The 16,827-nt window shown below is 35.7% G+C and overlaps 1 protein-coding gene and 1 long non-coding RNA gene across 3 annotated transcripts in view; both read left to right on the plus strand.

Annotated features, from left to right (window-relative positions):
* The window catches only part of RNF19A (ring finger protein 19A, RBR E3 ubiquitin protein ligase), a 56,233-nt gene extending 40,067 nt beyond the window's left edge, over nt 1-16,166 (plus strand). For both annotated transcript variants that reach the window (XM_027064128.2, XM_015078023.3), the window contains exons 4-10: nt 2,439-2,583; nt 3,575-3,737; nt 7,536-7,650; nt 8,180-8,341; nt 10,792-11,005; nt 12,742-12,885; nt 13,989-16,166. In XM_027064128.2, coding sequence (XP_026919929.1) covers nt 2,439-2,583; nt 3,575-3,737; nt 7,536-7,650; nt 8,180-8,341; nt 10,792-11,005; nt 12,742-12,885; nt 13,989-14,679 — 1,634 coding nt within the window. In that variant the 3' untranslated portion in view covers nt 14,680-16,166. The remainder of the gene's footprint in view (nt 1-2,438; nt 2,584-3,574; nt 3,738-7,535; nt 7,651-8,179; nt 8,342-10,791; nt 11,006-12,741; nt 12,886-13,988) is intronic.
* On the plus strand, nt 3,744-7,046 carry LOC128312865 (uncharacterized). Its single transcript, XR_008292716.1, has 2 exons — nt 3,744-4,733; nt 4,968-7,046. It is a non-coding gene; the product is annotated as an uncharacterized LOC128312865 (long non-coding RNA).
* Nucleotides 16,167-16,827: the final 661 nt, after the last annotated feature.

Raw genomic sequence — 16,827 nt, forward strand, 5'->3', positions numbered from 1 at the left:
TTCTTTATATTAAGTTGCTTTGAAAGTAATTATGAAAGAAAAACTTCCCAAATGATTTGAGCCAAATAGTAGCATTGTTGGAATAAATATAGCCTCCCAAGGTGATTATTTTAAAAAGTTCATTTGGAATTTTTCCATATTTCAAAAGTCTTATAATTCTGAAAATTTAAGTACATGCCTTTTTACTTTCAGTGCTCTAAAAATCAGAATTCTCAGGACAAATGTTTATGTGATAGTTTCTTTTGATATAATCTATAAACTTGAACTTGGCTGCTCGTTGACTGGCGGGGGGAAGAGGGAAGGAAACTACCATCTGAAATGGTTTTATTAGTTCCCATTATTCCAGATATCTTGGTATTTTTTGTCTCCCATTATCATGATTCTTTGAAAAATTGGCTGTACTTTTAAAGATTGCTTGACATAACGATAATAATCAGTTGACTGTTCCTTATGAGTGAGTTGAAGATAAGTAAGAGTGCTGTATTGTGATTATATTTGTCTTTAAACTGTGACAGTATTGCATCTACATGAGACACTTCCTTATAGCTACTAGGGAGTTTATGCACTTGGAGTTCACATTTTAAATAACTATATTTTTCACTTTTGTTACTATATTTTCCCCCTTTATTAAAAATACATTTAATTGGTTTTCCACTCCCCTATCTACTACTGTCCCCTGTGTACTATTCCCTAATGCTACCACCCCAAGAGATAACCACTGTTAACATTTTGTTGTAAGTCCTTACAGGTACTATGGTGGGGGGTGGGAACATTTTTAAACAAATTTTGAGATTTGACAAATTTGACAAATTGTATAGTGTTTTGTAATCTGTTATTTTTTTTCTTAATATGACAGTAGGCCAGCCCATATTTTAACAGCAAATAGAAATATGATTTAAAAAAAAAAAAACCACAAAACTTTGTCAAACCCACCTTAAATACAAACAGGAAACTTTTAACATAAAGCAGCTGTGGATTAATTGATGCTCAGGGAATGGGGCATCAGTTGACCATCTAATCAGTAAAATAGCTCTATTTAGGATTTTTGCATTTTGAGAGAAAAATATGTACACAGTGAATTTTTTTCTAACTTGTTTTAAGAAAAGAGACAAAGACAAAACAGCCTTTTGTAGATAAGTACACAGTGAAAACATGCACATCTATAAGGAGACCTCAAAAAAAATCCCTTATGGTGTTCATTCTCTAACATGTAATCTAAGCGTATTGAAAGGCTGTTTTGTGTTTTTAGAACATAAGAATGAATGAGGATGTCCCCTTTCATTTTGTTCTGAATGTATCAGAGCCAAAGTCGAGTGTCTTTACTCCCACCTCTAATTGAGATATTTACTACTTGAGTATACTCTGGAATGAGGAAGTTTATCAATTAATATGCCAGTTAAGCAGATAGTATTTCTTTAATTTGATGTACTAGACATTATATCACCTATAAAAGCTAGCTTTTTAAAATTTATGCTCCAGTGTTAAAAATATTTTAATGCAGACTTTATGTCCTCTGGATCATTGAAATCATGACTTATGGATATTTTTAATTTTTATATTCTTGATCTGGCTGCATAGAGTTACCAGTTTGCTCAAAATTGTTTGAATTGTTAAAATACTAATTGTGAGCATTGATGAGTTCTTAAGTTAAAAACCAGCTTTGGCTCTTAAAGAAGCAGTAAGGAAAGCTGAATTCACTGTAAAATATGACCATAAAACTTTTAGAAAGGAAACTAGAATATAGTTTAATGCTTATCATGTAAGAAAATGGAACAAATACTTGAATTCAATGGCTAGTACCATGCATATCTTTTCTTAACTGTGTATAGTTAGAAAATATACCTCACTACTAATAATAGAAAATAATTTACTGGTTGCTCTTAGATGCCAAAGTTCAAAATAGTTGTGTAATTTGAGATAACTTGTATTCTATGTTAGTGATTCCCAAAGTTATGTACCATTTGATTTTAACTTAGCACCTGTGTGCATTGTAACCATATTACTGTGCATTATCCAGAAACAGCGTTTGAATAAATGAATCAAAAAAAGGACAAAGATAACTATTCTGTAGTATAAAGAATATCTACATTTTAATAAAGTAGAGATGGTTAGAAAAGTTTTAGAATATCAAGTGCCACTCAGAGAAGACAGCTATGAGGTAGGAACAAAGACAAACTTTATGTAGTTTGCAGTTTGCCCAGGGCTGTCCTTGGTTCTCCTTTCTCTTTTTATTATTTTGTCACTGTTTGTTCTCATTGTTCTGTGTTTGAAAATGTTTACAATTTGAAAATTTAATATAAAGTATGTTCCTTTCTTCAGTTAACAATCTGATATGTTAAGATTTTTTTGGCATTGCTGCAATTGATTATCTACTAAAATTGTTATTTTTAGACCAGTTTTATGTACTAAACAAACAGGTCTCTCTGTTTTCCTGATAGCTGATGATATAAAGCCATGTCCACGATGTGCTGCTTATATAATAAAGATGAATGATGGGAGCTGTAATCACATGACATGTGCTGTCTGTGGTTGTGAGTTTTGTTGGTTATGTATGAAAGAAATCTCAGATTTACATTATTTAAGGTAAGTTTATAGTAGGAGCTAGCTATTTAGTCTGTGGCCATACCACCCTGAATACGCCCAATCATGTCTGATATGGGAAGCTAAGCAGGATCAGGCCTGGTTAGTACTTGGGTGGGAAGGGAAAAGGAGCTATTTATATCTAAATATAATTTTTTATTGTAAAAGAATTTGAAACTGTATTATCCTAAGCATTTTTAAACTTGGTGCTTATAAGATTCTTAGAGGGATGTGTTTTATTTCAGTTACATAAATTTAAATGGAACCAAATTATTGTGCTTGTCATTTGGGATTAGTCAAAAATAGGAAACCTAGATTTCTTCTTTTTTTGTGTTTGTTTTGTTTTTTTTTTAAACTAGAAAGCTAGTATTTTATACCCCCATGTAATTATGCTAGGTCATAAATAATTCCACTTAATTTTCTCATATATAAATTTCCTCATTTATTCCACAAAGTGAGCTTAATATAATCAGATAATTGTATGCCTAAAACAGGGATAGAAATAAGCATGTTTGCATTAATTTACTCTTCAAAAACTAACATTTTCCGGCTAATGGAGAACTAGGGATAAATATTTAACCTGAATTCTAGTTATCAGTATTCTTTAAAAAAAATTTTTTTTAATGTTTATTTTTGAGAGCTAGAGAGAGACACAGTGTGAGCAGGGTAGGGGCAGAGAGTGGGGAGACAGAATCTGAAGCAGGCTCCAGGCTCCGAGCTGTCAGCACAGAACCGTGAGATCATGATCTGAGCCAAAGTCTGACGCTTAACCGACTGAGCCACTCAGGTGCCCCTATCAGTATCCTTTTAAAATAATTTATGGTGATTCTTACACTGATTTTTTTTTTTTTTTTGGCTTTTAATGAACCTAGAATTCAAAGAAAGGGAAAAAACCTCATTCCTAAGTATGAAAATTCTTTTAGAGTCATTTCTTTAATGTACTGTAGTCATTATTATGTTTTACAGTGGTTACAGTTATAATTTTTTTCATTAGTCCATCAGGTTGTACTTTTTGGGGGAAGAAACCCTGGAGCCGAAAGAAGAAGATATTGTGGCAGCTGGGGACACTTGTTGGTGCTCCTGTAGGAATTGCTTTAATAGCTGGCATTGCTATCCCTGCAATGATTATTGGCATTCCTGTCTATGTGGGCCGTAAGGTAAAATGCTTGATTCCTTATTAGTTTATCTTATTCTAAATCTTTAGGATTAAGGTTGATGATTTTTGTTTTGCCTTTTATTTGTTTTGAAAGATCATTTTTAGTATTTTCAGTATAAAACTACTTTATTTTTCATAAAATAATAAATTTTCAGCATTCAGCAAACTCATACGAATGCATAGAAAGTAGACTTGCTTTGGGGCACCTGGGCGGCTCAGTCAGTTGAACATCTGACTTCAGCTAGGTCGTGAACTTGCAGTTCATGAGTTCGAGCCAGAGCCTGGAGCCTGCTTTGGATTCTGTGTCTCCCTGTCTGTTCTTCCTCTGCTCACACTCTGTCTCTCTCTCTCAAAAATAAATGAAGATTAAAAATTTTTTTTTAAAAAGTAGACTTGCTTTGAAATTACCTGAATCTGAAAACTTGAGTACATTTGTATTGTAAACCTTTCTAACTTTAAGTGTAAAGTATTGAAGGACACACCTGATATTTTTCGCATGGATGTATATCCTTGTAAAGTCAGGTCTAGAAAAAGTTAATGGCTAAAAAACACATGCCCTCAAGGCAAAGAATAATTAGCCAGTTCCTGAATTATTTTGAACCTTAGTTCAAAGCTTTTCTTTTCTTAGATTACTGCTATTACTAAATATGCTGTTTTGTAGATTATAACAATCTTTTGAAGGTCCAAACACCAATAATTACCAGTGAGTGGCCTGTGAATGATGAATTATATTTCATTAGCTATTCAATAATTCTTTTTTGAAAAGTTAAAGGGATAATTTGTGAAGTGGCTAAGAAGTCACTTAGTGGCTAATAGAAAATCAGAATTGAGAACTATAGAAGGTATCTAATTGCAGAATAGAGCAGAGGCATATAGCCCTTACTGTGTGATGGGTGTTTTACGTACTTTGACTCCTTTTAAACTCACAGAAATTTATGTGTTAGAATATTGAGGTTTAGGAAAGTTTGAGTTACACAAACGGAAGCAGAGCTAGGATGTAAACACAGATACATTCTTTTTTATTTTTATTTATTTTTTTTATTTTTTTTTTTCAACGTTTATTTATTTTTGGGACAGAGAGAGACAGAGCATGAATGGGGGAGGGGCAGAGAGAGAGGGGGAGACAGAATCGGAAACAGGCTCCAGGCTCTGACGCGGGGCTCGAACTCCCGGACCGGACCGTGAGATCGGGACCTGGCTGAAGTCGGACTTAACCGACTGCGCCACCCAGGCGCCCCCAGATACATTCTTTATGTAAGAATCCTGATAAATTCCTCTAGCCATTTGGGCACTTCAGTAATGGGGGAAACACCAACTCCTGAAGCAGCCCATTCTGTTGCCTGTTATCTATAATTGTTATGTTGAGTCAGAATCTGTTTCCCTTTGAATTGTTTCCTTAAATTCCAGTTAAGACTTTTGGGGCCAAACTCAAGACAAAGCTGATCCTTTTCCATATAACAGGCACATTTTTAAATATTCAACATATATTACTTTTATAATCAGAAAAATAACAATACATACTATTTTTTTTAAAAATTAGCTTTGGGACCAAGGATAAACATAGATACTTATGAGCCAAATGTTTATTATGGAAGGTTTTAAGTAACTAAGCTTGTTTAAAGTGTCCCATACATAATAGCTGATTATAATAATTTTTCCATGTAATTATCCAAAGCAAGCCTTTGCTAAAAACAAAACTGTGTATTCAGATACTTAGAAGTAGAAGGTAAATAGAGACTGTTGTACTGCACACACTTACAAATAATTTATAGAGGAGGGATTATTTACCTCATTGTTCAAGTCTTAGGTGCAGTTACCAGTCTCCTTTTTTCAAACATCTACAAGTTGATGAATTAGTTTTCCATTGAAACAATTTTCTCTGCGGTATTTGGGGATACAAATCAGCCCAGGCAAACCTATTAAGTTGATAAAGTACCTAAAAGTTTAGTCTTTATTTGCAATAACAAATAGAAAATGTGGCACAAAATAGTAAAATAGAAAAAATTAAGTTGAACCAGAAGTAGTATGATATGATCACTGTAATTAAACATTAGTGCTTAAGGATGAAAAGTTTTCTGGAGGGTTCCTGTTTACTCTGTCAGTTTTTAGTTTTGGCTTTATTCTGCTTCAGTGCTGTTTTTCAGGAATGGTAGTTGGGAGAGGAGCAAGAATTAGCTGCAGTACTGAAGGGTAATGAAAGATACCTTTGGGAGGGGCTGCCATCTCTACCTGCAGGGACTGTTGAGGCAATTATAGAGGCCCATTCCATAGGAACCTATAGTCAATGCTGGGAAACAAGATTCTGACTAGGAAATAGGAATATTTCTTGTCCCACGCATGCTTCTCCCACCTCCCCACCCCAGCTTTCTCACTGTTTAATATATTTCACAAGACTCATTGTACTTCATAGCCTTCAAAATAACCATATAATAATAATAATTTTATTAAACCTCACTTATAATATTGTTCATAAGTCAAGTATCTTATGTTAGAGACTACTTGCACACTTTTGAAGGCTGTTGTGAATCTCTATTGAAACAGGAGAAATGTACTTACTAGCTTTAGCCCTTGCAAATCACGAGACCAAAGATACTGAGCTGTTTTTTGTTTTGTTTTTTAATGTTTATTCGTTTTTGAGAGAGACACACACAGAGCATGAGCAGGGGAGGGGCAGAGAGAGGGAGACACAGAATCGGAAGCAGGCTCCAGGCTCTGAGCTGTCAGCTCAGAACCCCACATGGGGCTTGAACTCACAAACTGTGAGATCATGACCTGAGCTGAGGTCAGACACTTAACCAACTGAGCCACTCAGGCATCCCAGATACTGAGCTGTTTCTTGAAGTTCATATATCTCCCAAGCCACTTTCAATGTGATATTAAATTCTATTTATTACTACTTATATTGTATACAAAGATGCTAAGTAGATCTAACTTCTGTCCCCTGGCAGCAGCATTCTCTTTTTTCCCTCTTTCACCTTTTTACTGTGAGCTATAAATGGGACCCCAGGATTCTGAGTCATTTGATAATATTTTTCTTTATAAAAAGGAATCTAAGTGACTTATTTAGTGGTGTTTGCTTATTCGTACTGCTTGTTAAAGGTTAATTTTTTTAAAAAATGGGGCAGGGGGAGCTGCCTGGCTGGCTCAGTCGGTTAAGCATCTGACATCGGCTCAGGTCATGATCTCACGGTTCATGGGTTTGAGCCCCGCATCGGGCTGTGTGCTGACACCTCAGAGCCTGGAGCCTGCTTTGGATTCTGTGTCTGTCTCTGTGTCCCTCCTCGGCTCACGTTCTCTGTCTCTCTCTCTCTCAAAATAAATAAACATTTAAAAAAAAAAAAGTTGTAGAAATCTCCCCTAGAAGCCAACTTTTACCATTCAGGGATGTTTATTTAGAAACCTGTGAAATGCTAAATTTCTTAGGAGTAATCCTATTAGTAAATATCCAATTCATAACTGTGTTGAAAATAATATTCTTAATTTCTTCTTTGCTCAAAACATGATTTTAACTATTCTTGAATAAGATTATACATTTACTCAAGACTATTTAAAAGTAAACACAAAGTAAAATCTATTAAATCACTGTCTTTTTGAAGCAAATTATTAATAAGGAGTAAACTATGTGTAAGAATGTGGTTTAAGAACATTAAAACATTTGTCTTCAATTAGGACACTTAAGTGAATGAAATTATAAAAGAAATCACTTTAAATTACTATCAAATGTACGTCTAGACTTCCATTTAAATTAAATACATAATGTGTTTTTAAATCTTCACCTTGTTTTTATTTTTAATTCAAGATTCACAACCGATACGAAGGCAAGGACGTTTCAAAGCACAAACGGAATTTGGCCATAACAGGTGGTGTAACATTGTCTGTAATAGTATCTCCAGTTGTAGCTGCAGTAACTGTAGGTAAGAAAATGCTTAAAAATACAATAATCTCAAGTTTTAAGTTTTGTGGAAGGATTGAAAGCATTGTATTTTTTTTTTAATATAATTTACTGTCAAATTGGTTTCCATACAACACCCAGTGCTCATCCCAACGATAATTACTTTTGTATTTAAGGACAATTTAAACTGAGCCTACAGAAAACCTCTCATTGAGTAATTGTATTGGTTAAAAGTATTATAGACTCAAGAGCCTAGCATTAGGATAATTGGTAAATTCTTAGTGGCTTATTCCCTCCCTCACCCCATACAGTTTGAAGACTTGGCACTTAAAAAGGTTGACATCTTTTTTCACCTCATGAGTGTCACCTGAAAGATTCGGAGCTTTGAATTTGTTTGTTCCCCTTATCAGCTGGGTAAATCCACTTTGGGCAAGAGTTGGAGAGCAACAGCACTTTTCTCCTGTATATTTTCTCTTGAAAAGGCTTTCTAAAAAGTCATGTTTCTATGATTTATTTTTTGCCTTCTAATGACTAATTTAATTCCTCTTTAGGTATTGGTGTTCCTATTATGTTAGCCTATGTCTATGGTGTTGTTCCAATTTCTCTCTGTCGAAGCGGAGGTTGTGGAGTCTCAGCAGGCAATGGAAAAGGAGTCAGGATTGAATTTGATGATGAAAATGATATAAATGTTGGTGGAACTAATACAGCTGTAGGTAAGTCCTTTAAGCAAAGGAAGAAAATGTACTTATTAATAGTTTATGTTAGGGGATAGATAACATGCAAATTAGAATTTCCATTGCCTTCTTTTCCAGAGGCCTAATAGCATTCATCCAGAAGTATATCATTGAAATACTGCCTAGGAAAGGTGAATGGATGAAAACGGGTGGAAGGGTTCTGGGTACCTAACCTACACTGGAAATGTAACGTCTTAGAAGTTCTAGACTTTCAGTCTTCAATTTTGCTTAAAATATTACAAGTCAGTAAGGATAGGATATGAAGAGAAAGGTAGTTCATAAAAGAAGAAATGCAAATGGCCAGTGAATAGAGAATATCTTCAACCCACTGGTATTCAAAGAAATATGAATTAACTAGAGAATGAAAAGGCCCTCATAGACTACCAGTAGGAGTAAAACCTTAAAAAATGTGCATGTTCTATATTCCAGCAATTCTTCTTATAGAAATTTGTCTTCAGGAAATAATTAGGCAGAAGTACAAAGATAATATACACTTTCTTACCTCCCATTCTGTCTTGAACTCACTCCAAATGTATTTGGACCCTTCCACTCTAGGGTTTTATCTCTACCACTCCACTAAAGCAGAGTCATGAGTGACCTCCATGTTACCAGATATAATGGTCACCTTTTGGGTTTTATCTTAATATACCAGTACACCTGACATGGTAGATCATGCCCTCCTTCTTGAAATATTTTCTTCACTTATCTTCCGGGAAACCTTTTCTCATCTCATCATATCTCCTGGCTACTTCTTCTCAGTCTTCATCTACACCTGCTGCATTATAATCTCCTCTATTAAATAATATGTAGACTGACGACTCATAAATTTGTGTCTAGGCTGGAACTCTCCTTTGAACTTCACATTTGTACATCTAACTCTCCTCTTTAATCTACACTTGAATATCTAACAAGAATTTCAAGGTTAACTTGTCTGCAACCAAATTCTTCACTCTAAGACGTGTTCTCTCAGTCATCATCCTCACCTCATTAAGTAGCCTCTCCATTCTTGCTGTTGCTTGGGCCAAAAACCTTCACTTACAGTGACTCCTCCTTTTCCCTTCTTACCCTACATCAGATCCATCAGCAGATTCTGGTGCTTCCTTCAATATTTAGCTATAATCCAACCATTTCTTACCCTCACCACCACTATTCCATTAGTCCAAGCTACTATCCTCTTCTTGGTCTATTGTAATAGCTTCTTTAGCTCATCCATCATCTTATCTTCCACTCACTATTCCACAGTGTAGCCATAGTGATAACTTGTGAAACATAAATCAGATCATGTCTTTCTTGTGCTCAGAACTCTGCTAGTGCTTCCAGCTGTGCTGGAGGAAAAATCCACAATCCCTACTATGGCCTGTACAGCTCCACTCCACATGATCTGTCCCAGGCTGCATCTCTGAACTTTTTCTTGTCACTCTCCTATCTTATACCATCCCTCCTTCGTGTTTTTGAGGATGCCAAGTACACCTTTACTTGTAGACTTTTAAACTTGCCGTTCTCTCTGCCTGGAATAGTTTTCTCCCCTGGTATCAGATCTTATAATAGCTTACAGACAGTTGGATCTGTAGGACATATCTAGAAATCAGCTTCTGGCCCATTTTCTTGACCTGGAGAATAATAAGTAGTTTAAATGGAACCTTGTTGGAAACTCACATATTTGCCTCCAAAGTCAGCTAACTTTTTCAACCGTCACATTTTTTACAGAATTCCTAAATCATCTGGATTTTCTAAAAAGTGCTGACCACTTTTTTGGGAAGGGGTGGGATTTTAAGCCAATTTTGCCTTAAAGGGAAAAATTTGATTCCTTAAAAGCACTTATCACAATTTGTAATAACTTTTTTGTTTACTTGGTTTCCTAAGGATGAGGGCCATATGTGTCTTCTTTGTTACTGTATTTTTAGCACCCAGAACATAGTAGGTACTTGCTTTCGTCATATTTATTTGTTTCCATTAGCATACAAAAATCCTAGTATTTTTAATCCTAAAAAAAAAAAAAAAGAAAGAAAGAAAACCAGTTTCTCCTCTCCCATTTCTTCTCATTCCTCATTTATTTATTTTTTTTCTTTCTTGAGTATAGTTGACACACAGTACTACACTAATTTCAAGTGTGCAACATAGTGATTCAACAAGTTTCTGCATTATACTATGCTCACCACAAGTGTAGCGACCGTCTGTTCCCATACAGTTCTATTATGGCAAAAAGTGGTGACAGTTTAATACTGAGAGTTAGTCCTTAATCTGTTTTTAAACTCTGAGATACTTCTCTTTTCCTTTACCCCATAGTTACTTGTTCCTGACTCCAGATGTCTTTTCTGTTCCTGTGTATGTTTTATAATAAAACGTCCTATCTGAAATCATAGAGGAATCTAAGAAGAGGAAAACTAATAATCACACTTATTTAATTTCTTTGAAATATTTGCATTTAGACACAACTTCAGTAGCAGAAGCAAGACACAACCCTAGCATAGGGGAGGGAAGTGTTGGTGGTCTGACTGGCAGTTTGAGCGCGAGTGGAAGCCACATGGATCGAATAGGAGCCATTCGAGACAACTTGAGTGAAACGGCCAGTACCATGGCTCTGGCTGGAGCCAGTATAACAGGGAGTCTGTCAGGAAGTGCCATGGTAAACTGTTTTAACAGGTAAGAGAAGTGTGCTTTCTTTTCTGTTTGCCTTCTGTTAACTACAAATTATTCATTAAATAAGAATTTTGAATGATTATGTCATTATGTAATCATTATGATGATTACATATAACCAGGCTGTGTCAGAGTTGAAAATGGTAATATTAAAAATGAATCTTAGTGGTGAACAGGAGGTTTTTACTTGTTTGAATTTTGTCATAATAGTATAGACCCATGGTATGGTAAAAGCCAAGTCTATGGCATAGCATTCTGCCAGTTTTTTCACTGCACTTGTCACATCTGATGTTATGAATCAGTGCTAGAGCTGCTTTGGTAGGCACAGTAAAGGAAATACTTAAGCCTGGACCTTACCTCTCAAGACAGCAGCAGCTGGATGTTAGAAAAAGAGACATTGGGTTAAGGCCTAGGGGAGCAGGAGGAATCAAGATATGTGGGAGTGTGTGAACTGAGGCCAGGGTAGTCTAGTCCACCTGAATCCTTTTGTATATTTATGTTTATTTCATTCTCACCAAGTCTTTTACCAACAGCCATACAGATAAGTAGGAGAAACGTAAAGCATTTTTATCTTCCTTTGTTTCTTTTTTAATTCAGTATTCTTTACTTCTGTTTATTAGCTTTTTTAATGTAAGAAAGTATACATAGATTAAAAGATAAATTGGTCATATTTATCTTGTTTTTAGGTAGCTTGCTTTTGAACACAACTCTTAAGTTATATTATTATTATGTCATTTTTAAAGAATCAGATATTTTATAGGATCTTTTTAAAAAATGTTTTTAAAGCTTATCTATTTATTTTGTGTGCAAGAGAGTGAAAACTAGCAGGGGAGGGGCAAAGAGAGAAGGGCACAGAGGATCCAAAGTGGGCTCCATGCTGACAGCAGAGAGCTTGACGTGGGGCCCAAACTCATGAACCATGAGATGATGACCTGAGCTGAAGTCGGATGCTTAACCAACTGAGCTACCCAGGTGCCCCAGGATCTTTTTTTTTTTTAGTTTATTTATATTGAGAGAGAGCTAGCAAGTGGGGGAGGGGCAGAGAGGGAGGGAGAGAGAATCCCCAGCAGGCTCTGCACCATTAATGTAGAGCTCGTCGATGTGGGGCTCGAGCTTGTGAACTGTGGGATCATGACCTGAGCCAGAATCAAGAGTCAGATAGTTAACTGAGCCACCCAGGCACCCCAAAAGTCAAATTGGTTGTATTTATCTTATTTTCAGGTAGGTTGCTTTTAAATACAAACTCTTAAGTTATAGTGGTGTTTATTATTATGTCTTTTTTAAAGAATTTTTAAGTTATAGTGGTGTTTATTATTATGTCTTTTTTAAAGAATCAGGTCAAATTCATAGGATCATTTTTAATATATAGATGCTCATGATTTTTTGATTCATTGTTCTGTCAAGTAGAATGGCTTTTAGTGTATTCAGATTTTGTTTCACACTCAAACATGGCCAGCATATTTAATTAAAATCCCTTATGTCCTTTTTGTGTTATTCTGTTAGTATCTTACTTGGCAGACAGCTAATTTTTCCTATTTTATTTGGATGGCTGGTACTGTTCCGTGTGCTGCAGTAGAATTTAAATAATCAAATAAAAGGAGGCTAAAAAAATGCTGGTAGTTGTTTCTAAAATAGTTTCTTAATTCCTAGGGATTCTTAATGGAATTATTTGAAGATATGTATTATAGTAGTCTGATATTATATGTAATTTCAGTTTTTATCTCCTCCCTGCTTTTTAAGGTTGGAAGTACAAGCAGATGTACAGAAAGAACGGTACAGTCTAAGTGGAGAATCTGGCACAGTCAGCTTGGGAACAGTTAGTGATAATGCCAGCACCAAAGCAATGGCAGGATCTATTCTGAATTCCTACATCCCGTTGGACAAGTAAGGAAAGAACTGTTATAAAGTTAAAGATTTTTTTCTTTAATTTTTTAATGTTTATTCTTGAGAGAGAGACAGAGCACAAGTGGGGGAGGGGCAGAGAAAGAGGGAGACCTAGAATCCAAAGCAGGCTCCAGGCTCTGAGCTGTCAGCACAAAGCCTGATACGGGGCTCGAACCCATGACCTGATCATGAAATCATGACCTGAGTCAAAGTCAGACGCTCAACTGACTGAGCCACCCAGGTGCCCCAAAAGTTAAAGTATTTTTTAAATTAATTTTAAAAGAATTATTCCTATCATTAGGCAAAACTATCATAAATAGTGGTTACCAACTATTGGGTTCTCTGGGAAAAGCAAATGAAGAGATGTCCAGAGTAGGCAAATCCATAGAGACAGAAAGTATATTAGGTGTTGTCGGGGTGGGAAGACAGGCAGTGGAAGTGGATACAGAGTTGCTTGTGGGAGTGATGAAAATGTTGTGAAGTTAGGTGGTGGTGTGATGGTTGTACAACTCTGTGAATACACTAGAGAACATTGAATTGTGTGCTTTAAACGGGAATTTTGTGATATGTAAATTACATCTCAATAAAGCTATTCTGAAAAAAAAATGGAGAAGGTAACATAGTACCTGGAACAGCATAAGCAATAAATGTAGCTATTTCTTTTTTTTTTTTAATTAAAGCATTATTGTAAATATAGTCCTGTTATTTCAAGTAATTTTTTTAAATTTTTTTTAATGTTTTTTTATTTATTTTTGAGACAGAGAGAGACAGAGCATGAATGGGGGAGGATCAGAGAGAGAGGGAGACACAGAATCTGAAACAGGCTCCAGGCTCTGAGCTGTCAGCACAGAGCCCGACACGGGGCTTGACCTCACAGACCATGAGATCATGACCTGAGCCGAAGTCGGATGCCTAACCGACTGAGCCACCCATGCGCCCCTCAAGTAATTTTTTAATAGAACTTGTCCTTCATCAATTTGTTCTGACAGCTTTTATGTAGTCTTTGAATTTTTCACACAGAATCCCTCCCCCTTTGCTGTTAACCTGAATCAAAATAAAAGGAAGTTAGAAATTTGTTTATATTTGTTACTCTTGTGTTCCAGAGAAGGCAACAGTCTGGAGGTGCAAGTAGATATTGAATCAAAGCCATCTAAATTCAGGCACAACAGCGGAAGTAGTAGCGTGGAGGATGGCAGCGCGGCTCGGAGTCATCCTGGTGGTTCATCCAGTGGCTTGCCTGAAGGTAAATCCGGTGCCACCAAGTGGTCCAAAGAAGCAACAGCAGGAAAGAAAGCAAAAAGTGGTAAATTGAGGAAAAAGAGTACCATGAAGATAAATGAGACCAGAGAGGACATGGATGCACAGTTGTTAGAACAACAAAGCACGAACTCAAGTGAATTTGAGGCTCCATCCCTGAGTGACAGTATGCCATCTGTAGCGGATTCGCACTCTAGTCATTTTTCTGAATTTAGTTGTTCTGACCTAGAAAGCATGAAAACTTCTTGTAGTCATGGTTCCAATGATTATCATGCCCGCTTTGCTACTGTTAACATTCTTCCTGAGGTAGAAAATGACCGTCTGGAAAATTCTCCACATCAGTGTAGCATCTCTGTGCTTACCAAAACTGCTTCGTGTTCAGAAGTTCCACAGTTGAATCATATTGCTGAAGAACATGGTAACAATGGAATAAAACCCAGTGTTGATTTATATTTTGGTGATGCACTAAAAGAAACAAATAATAACCACTCACATCAGACAATGGAATTAAAAGTTGCAATTCAGACTGAAATTTAGGCCTATAAATGCTGCAAATTAATTACCACTGAACAACCTTGTTGGGAGCTGGTTGAACTACATGTGACTACTTTAAGTTTCAAGTTACCAGCAAATGCCAGGTTGCATAATCTAATGCAGATACATTTTCTGTGTTCAGCAAAGCATTGTGTTTCATGTGGATCTTAATTACCAAACTATGAAATGAAGGCTTTAAAAAGTGCATTATTGTAAGGACAATAATTAAGAGAAGTATGTTTTGTGTGTTCACCACAAAACAATGCTTGAAGCACATACTGTGTATTTAGATAGAAATTTGGCTTAATTTATAATCAGTATAAAGTACTAATGCAATTAGAAACATTCTTATGAAGAAAACTTGAGGCTTAGAGATAAGTGGTTAGTGACATTTTATTGAAACCACTAAAGGATACTGTTTAAAGAACTTTGCAGGTTACTCTCAGTATATGATCCTCTTTGTAACATTTCTATTCATAACTGAGCATAAATTTCATTTTTTTTCTTCATATGCAATGTGGATATATAAAGCTTAATGCAGCCCATTTGCTACCATTTGGATACTTAGACACTCTGAGCAAGATTGTGGCAGTTTTTGCACAACTTTGAAATAGAAATACCTGGTACTCTCTCTATATCTTGCATCTTGCTGTTGGCATCTTAGAAGCAAAGCGTAAAAGTAGGTAATTAAGTATACTGACAGCACCAAATAAGATCTATAAAACTACAAAATACAATTCCATTAGTTTATAAGTATTACAAAAAAGTCACCTTCTACCAAGGGGACGTTTGCACCCCATTGATTCTTGGTGCCTTTGGAATAGACTGGATTTTAAGGGCCTAGTTGTTTGAAGATTTTGCTATATTGTTTTCCATAGTGTCCTCTCTAGCCACTTTGGATTATGTAGACAAATACAAGATAGATAAACATGATTAATAATAACAACGCTGAAAAAGTATTAGCCTACCAAAGACACACTCAGGCTTCAGTGATTACATAACCTCAGTTTTTAACACATGCATATCTTCTCTGATCATGAGCTCAAAGCACGGTGCAGAGTTTGTACCAAGTACTGAGGAGGGGATCCGTGTATGGCTGGCTTTACTTTCTTTTGCTTTTGTTTATGGAGGGTGGTCAGCTGACATAAACAGAAGTTGGCCAAAATACTGCCTATACTGTTAATTCACTTATATAAAACAGGTTAACCTCAATGATAGCAGTTGAAATGTTCCATCTTAAGTGTTTCTGTTAAGTATTACCATTATGGTGCTACTGAGCGTTTTCTTTTGATAAAAAGAAAAATGCCCTGGGCTGCAGTCTTCTTCCATCACTTGTTCTCACCAGGTCCATTAATATGCTTATAACACTAGTGCCAGTTATTTTATTTGATAATGCTTATTATGGTATTTGTATATTTGTTTGCATTCCAGTTTTGTTCAACAGTGAGTGTGTAAACTGCATACATTAAATAAATGTAAATACTAATGTATTGCTGCCTTATGGTTCGTTTGCAAGTGTTTTTATAAGAACAAGAATACTTATTTGCTATATGGCAGGTATTTATAGATCTTGCAAGCTATTGAGATGATTCTGTATCCTAGTCTCAGCCCAAAAGGAAGCATCTGCTGAAATTCTCAACAAACAATGTTAGAAACTGTCCTTTCTTCATGTCTGATACTTGCCTTTCCTCTAGAAAGAAGCTGCTTTATTCATCAACATATTTTATTTTTTAAAGTGAATTGGTTGGAAAGTAAATAGATCCATCATTAAATTGTGAAAAGATGAGTATTATAAATCCTCATCTTAACAGAAAAGTAAAAAGATCTTAAAAGACTATTCTAAGATTTTCTCTGGCAACATAAGACCATGAAACTAGAGCCATTTAAATTTAAGCTAGTAATTGTAATCAAATGCTTTCCATCCTCGTAGCCTCTAAAAAATGCATTGGTAATTGTTTAAATTTCCTGTTACATAGTTAATAATGAAACTAATATGTATGCATATGTTGCCCACCTTCTTGACATTTCTATAAAAGACCGAAGATTAAATGGAAAGTGAAATGAGTTTTGGAGGAATACGGCAAAAGTGGTGCCACGTAGGAGGTCAGTGCATTCAGTGTACCTCATTCCACTTCTGGTTGTGCCCTCAAC

This window comes from Acinonyx jubatus, chromosome F2 (assembly GCF_027475565.1).
Source record: "Acinonyx jubatus isolate Ajub_Pintada_27869175 chromosome F2, VMU_Ajub_asm_v1.0, whole genome shotgun sequence".
NCBI lineage: Eukaryota > Metazoa > Chordata > Mammalia > Carnivora > Felidae > Acinonyx > Acinonyx jubatus.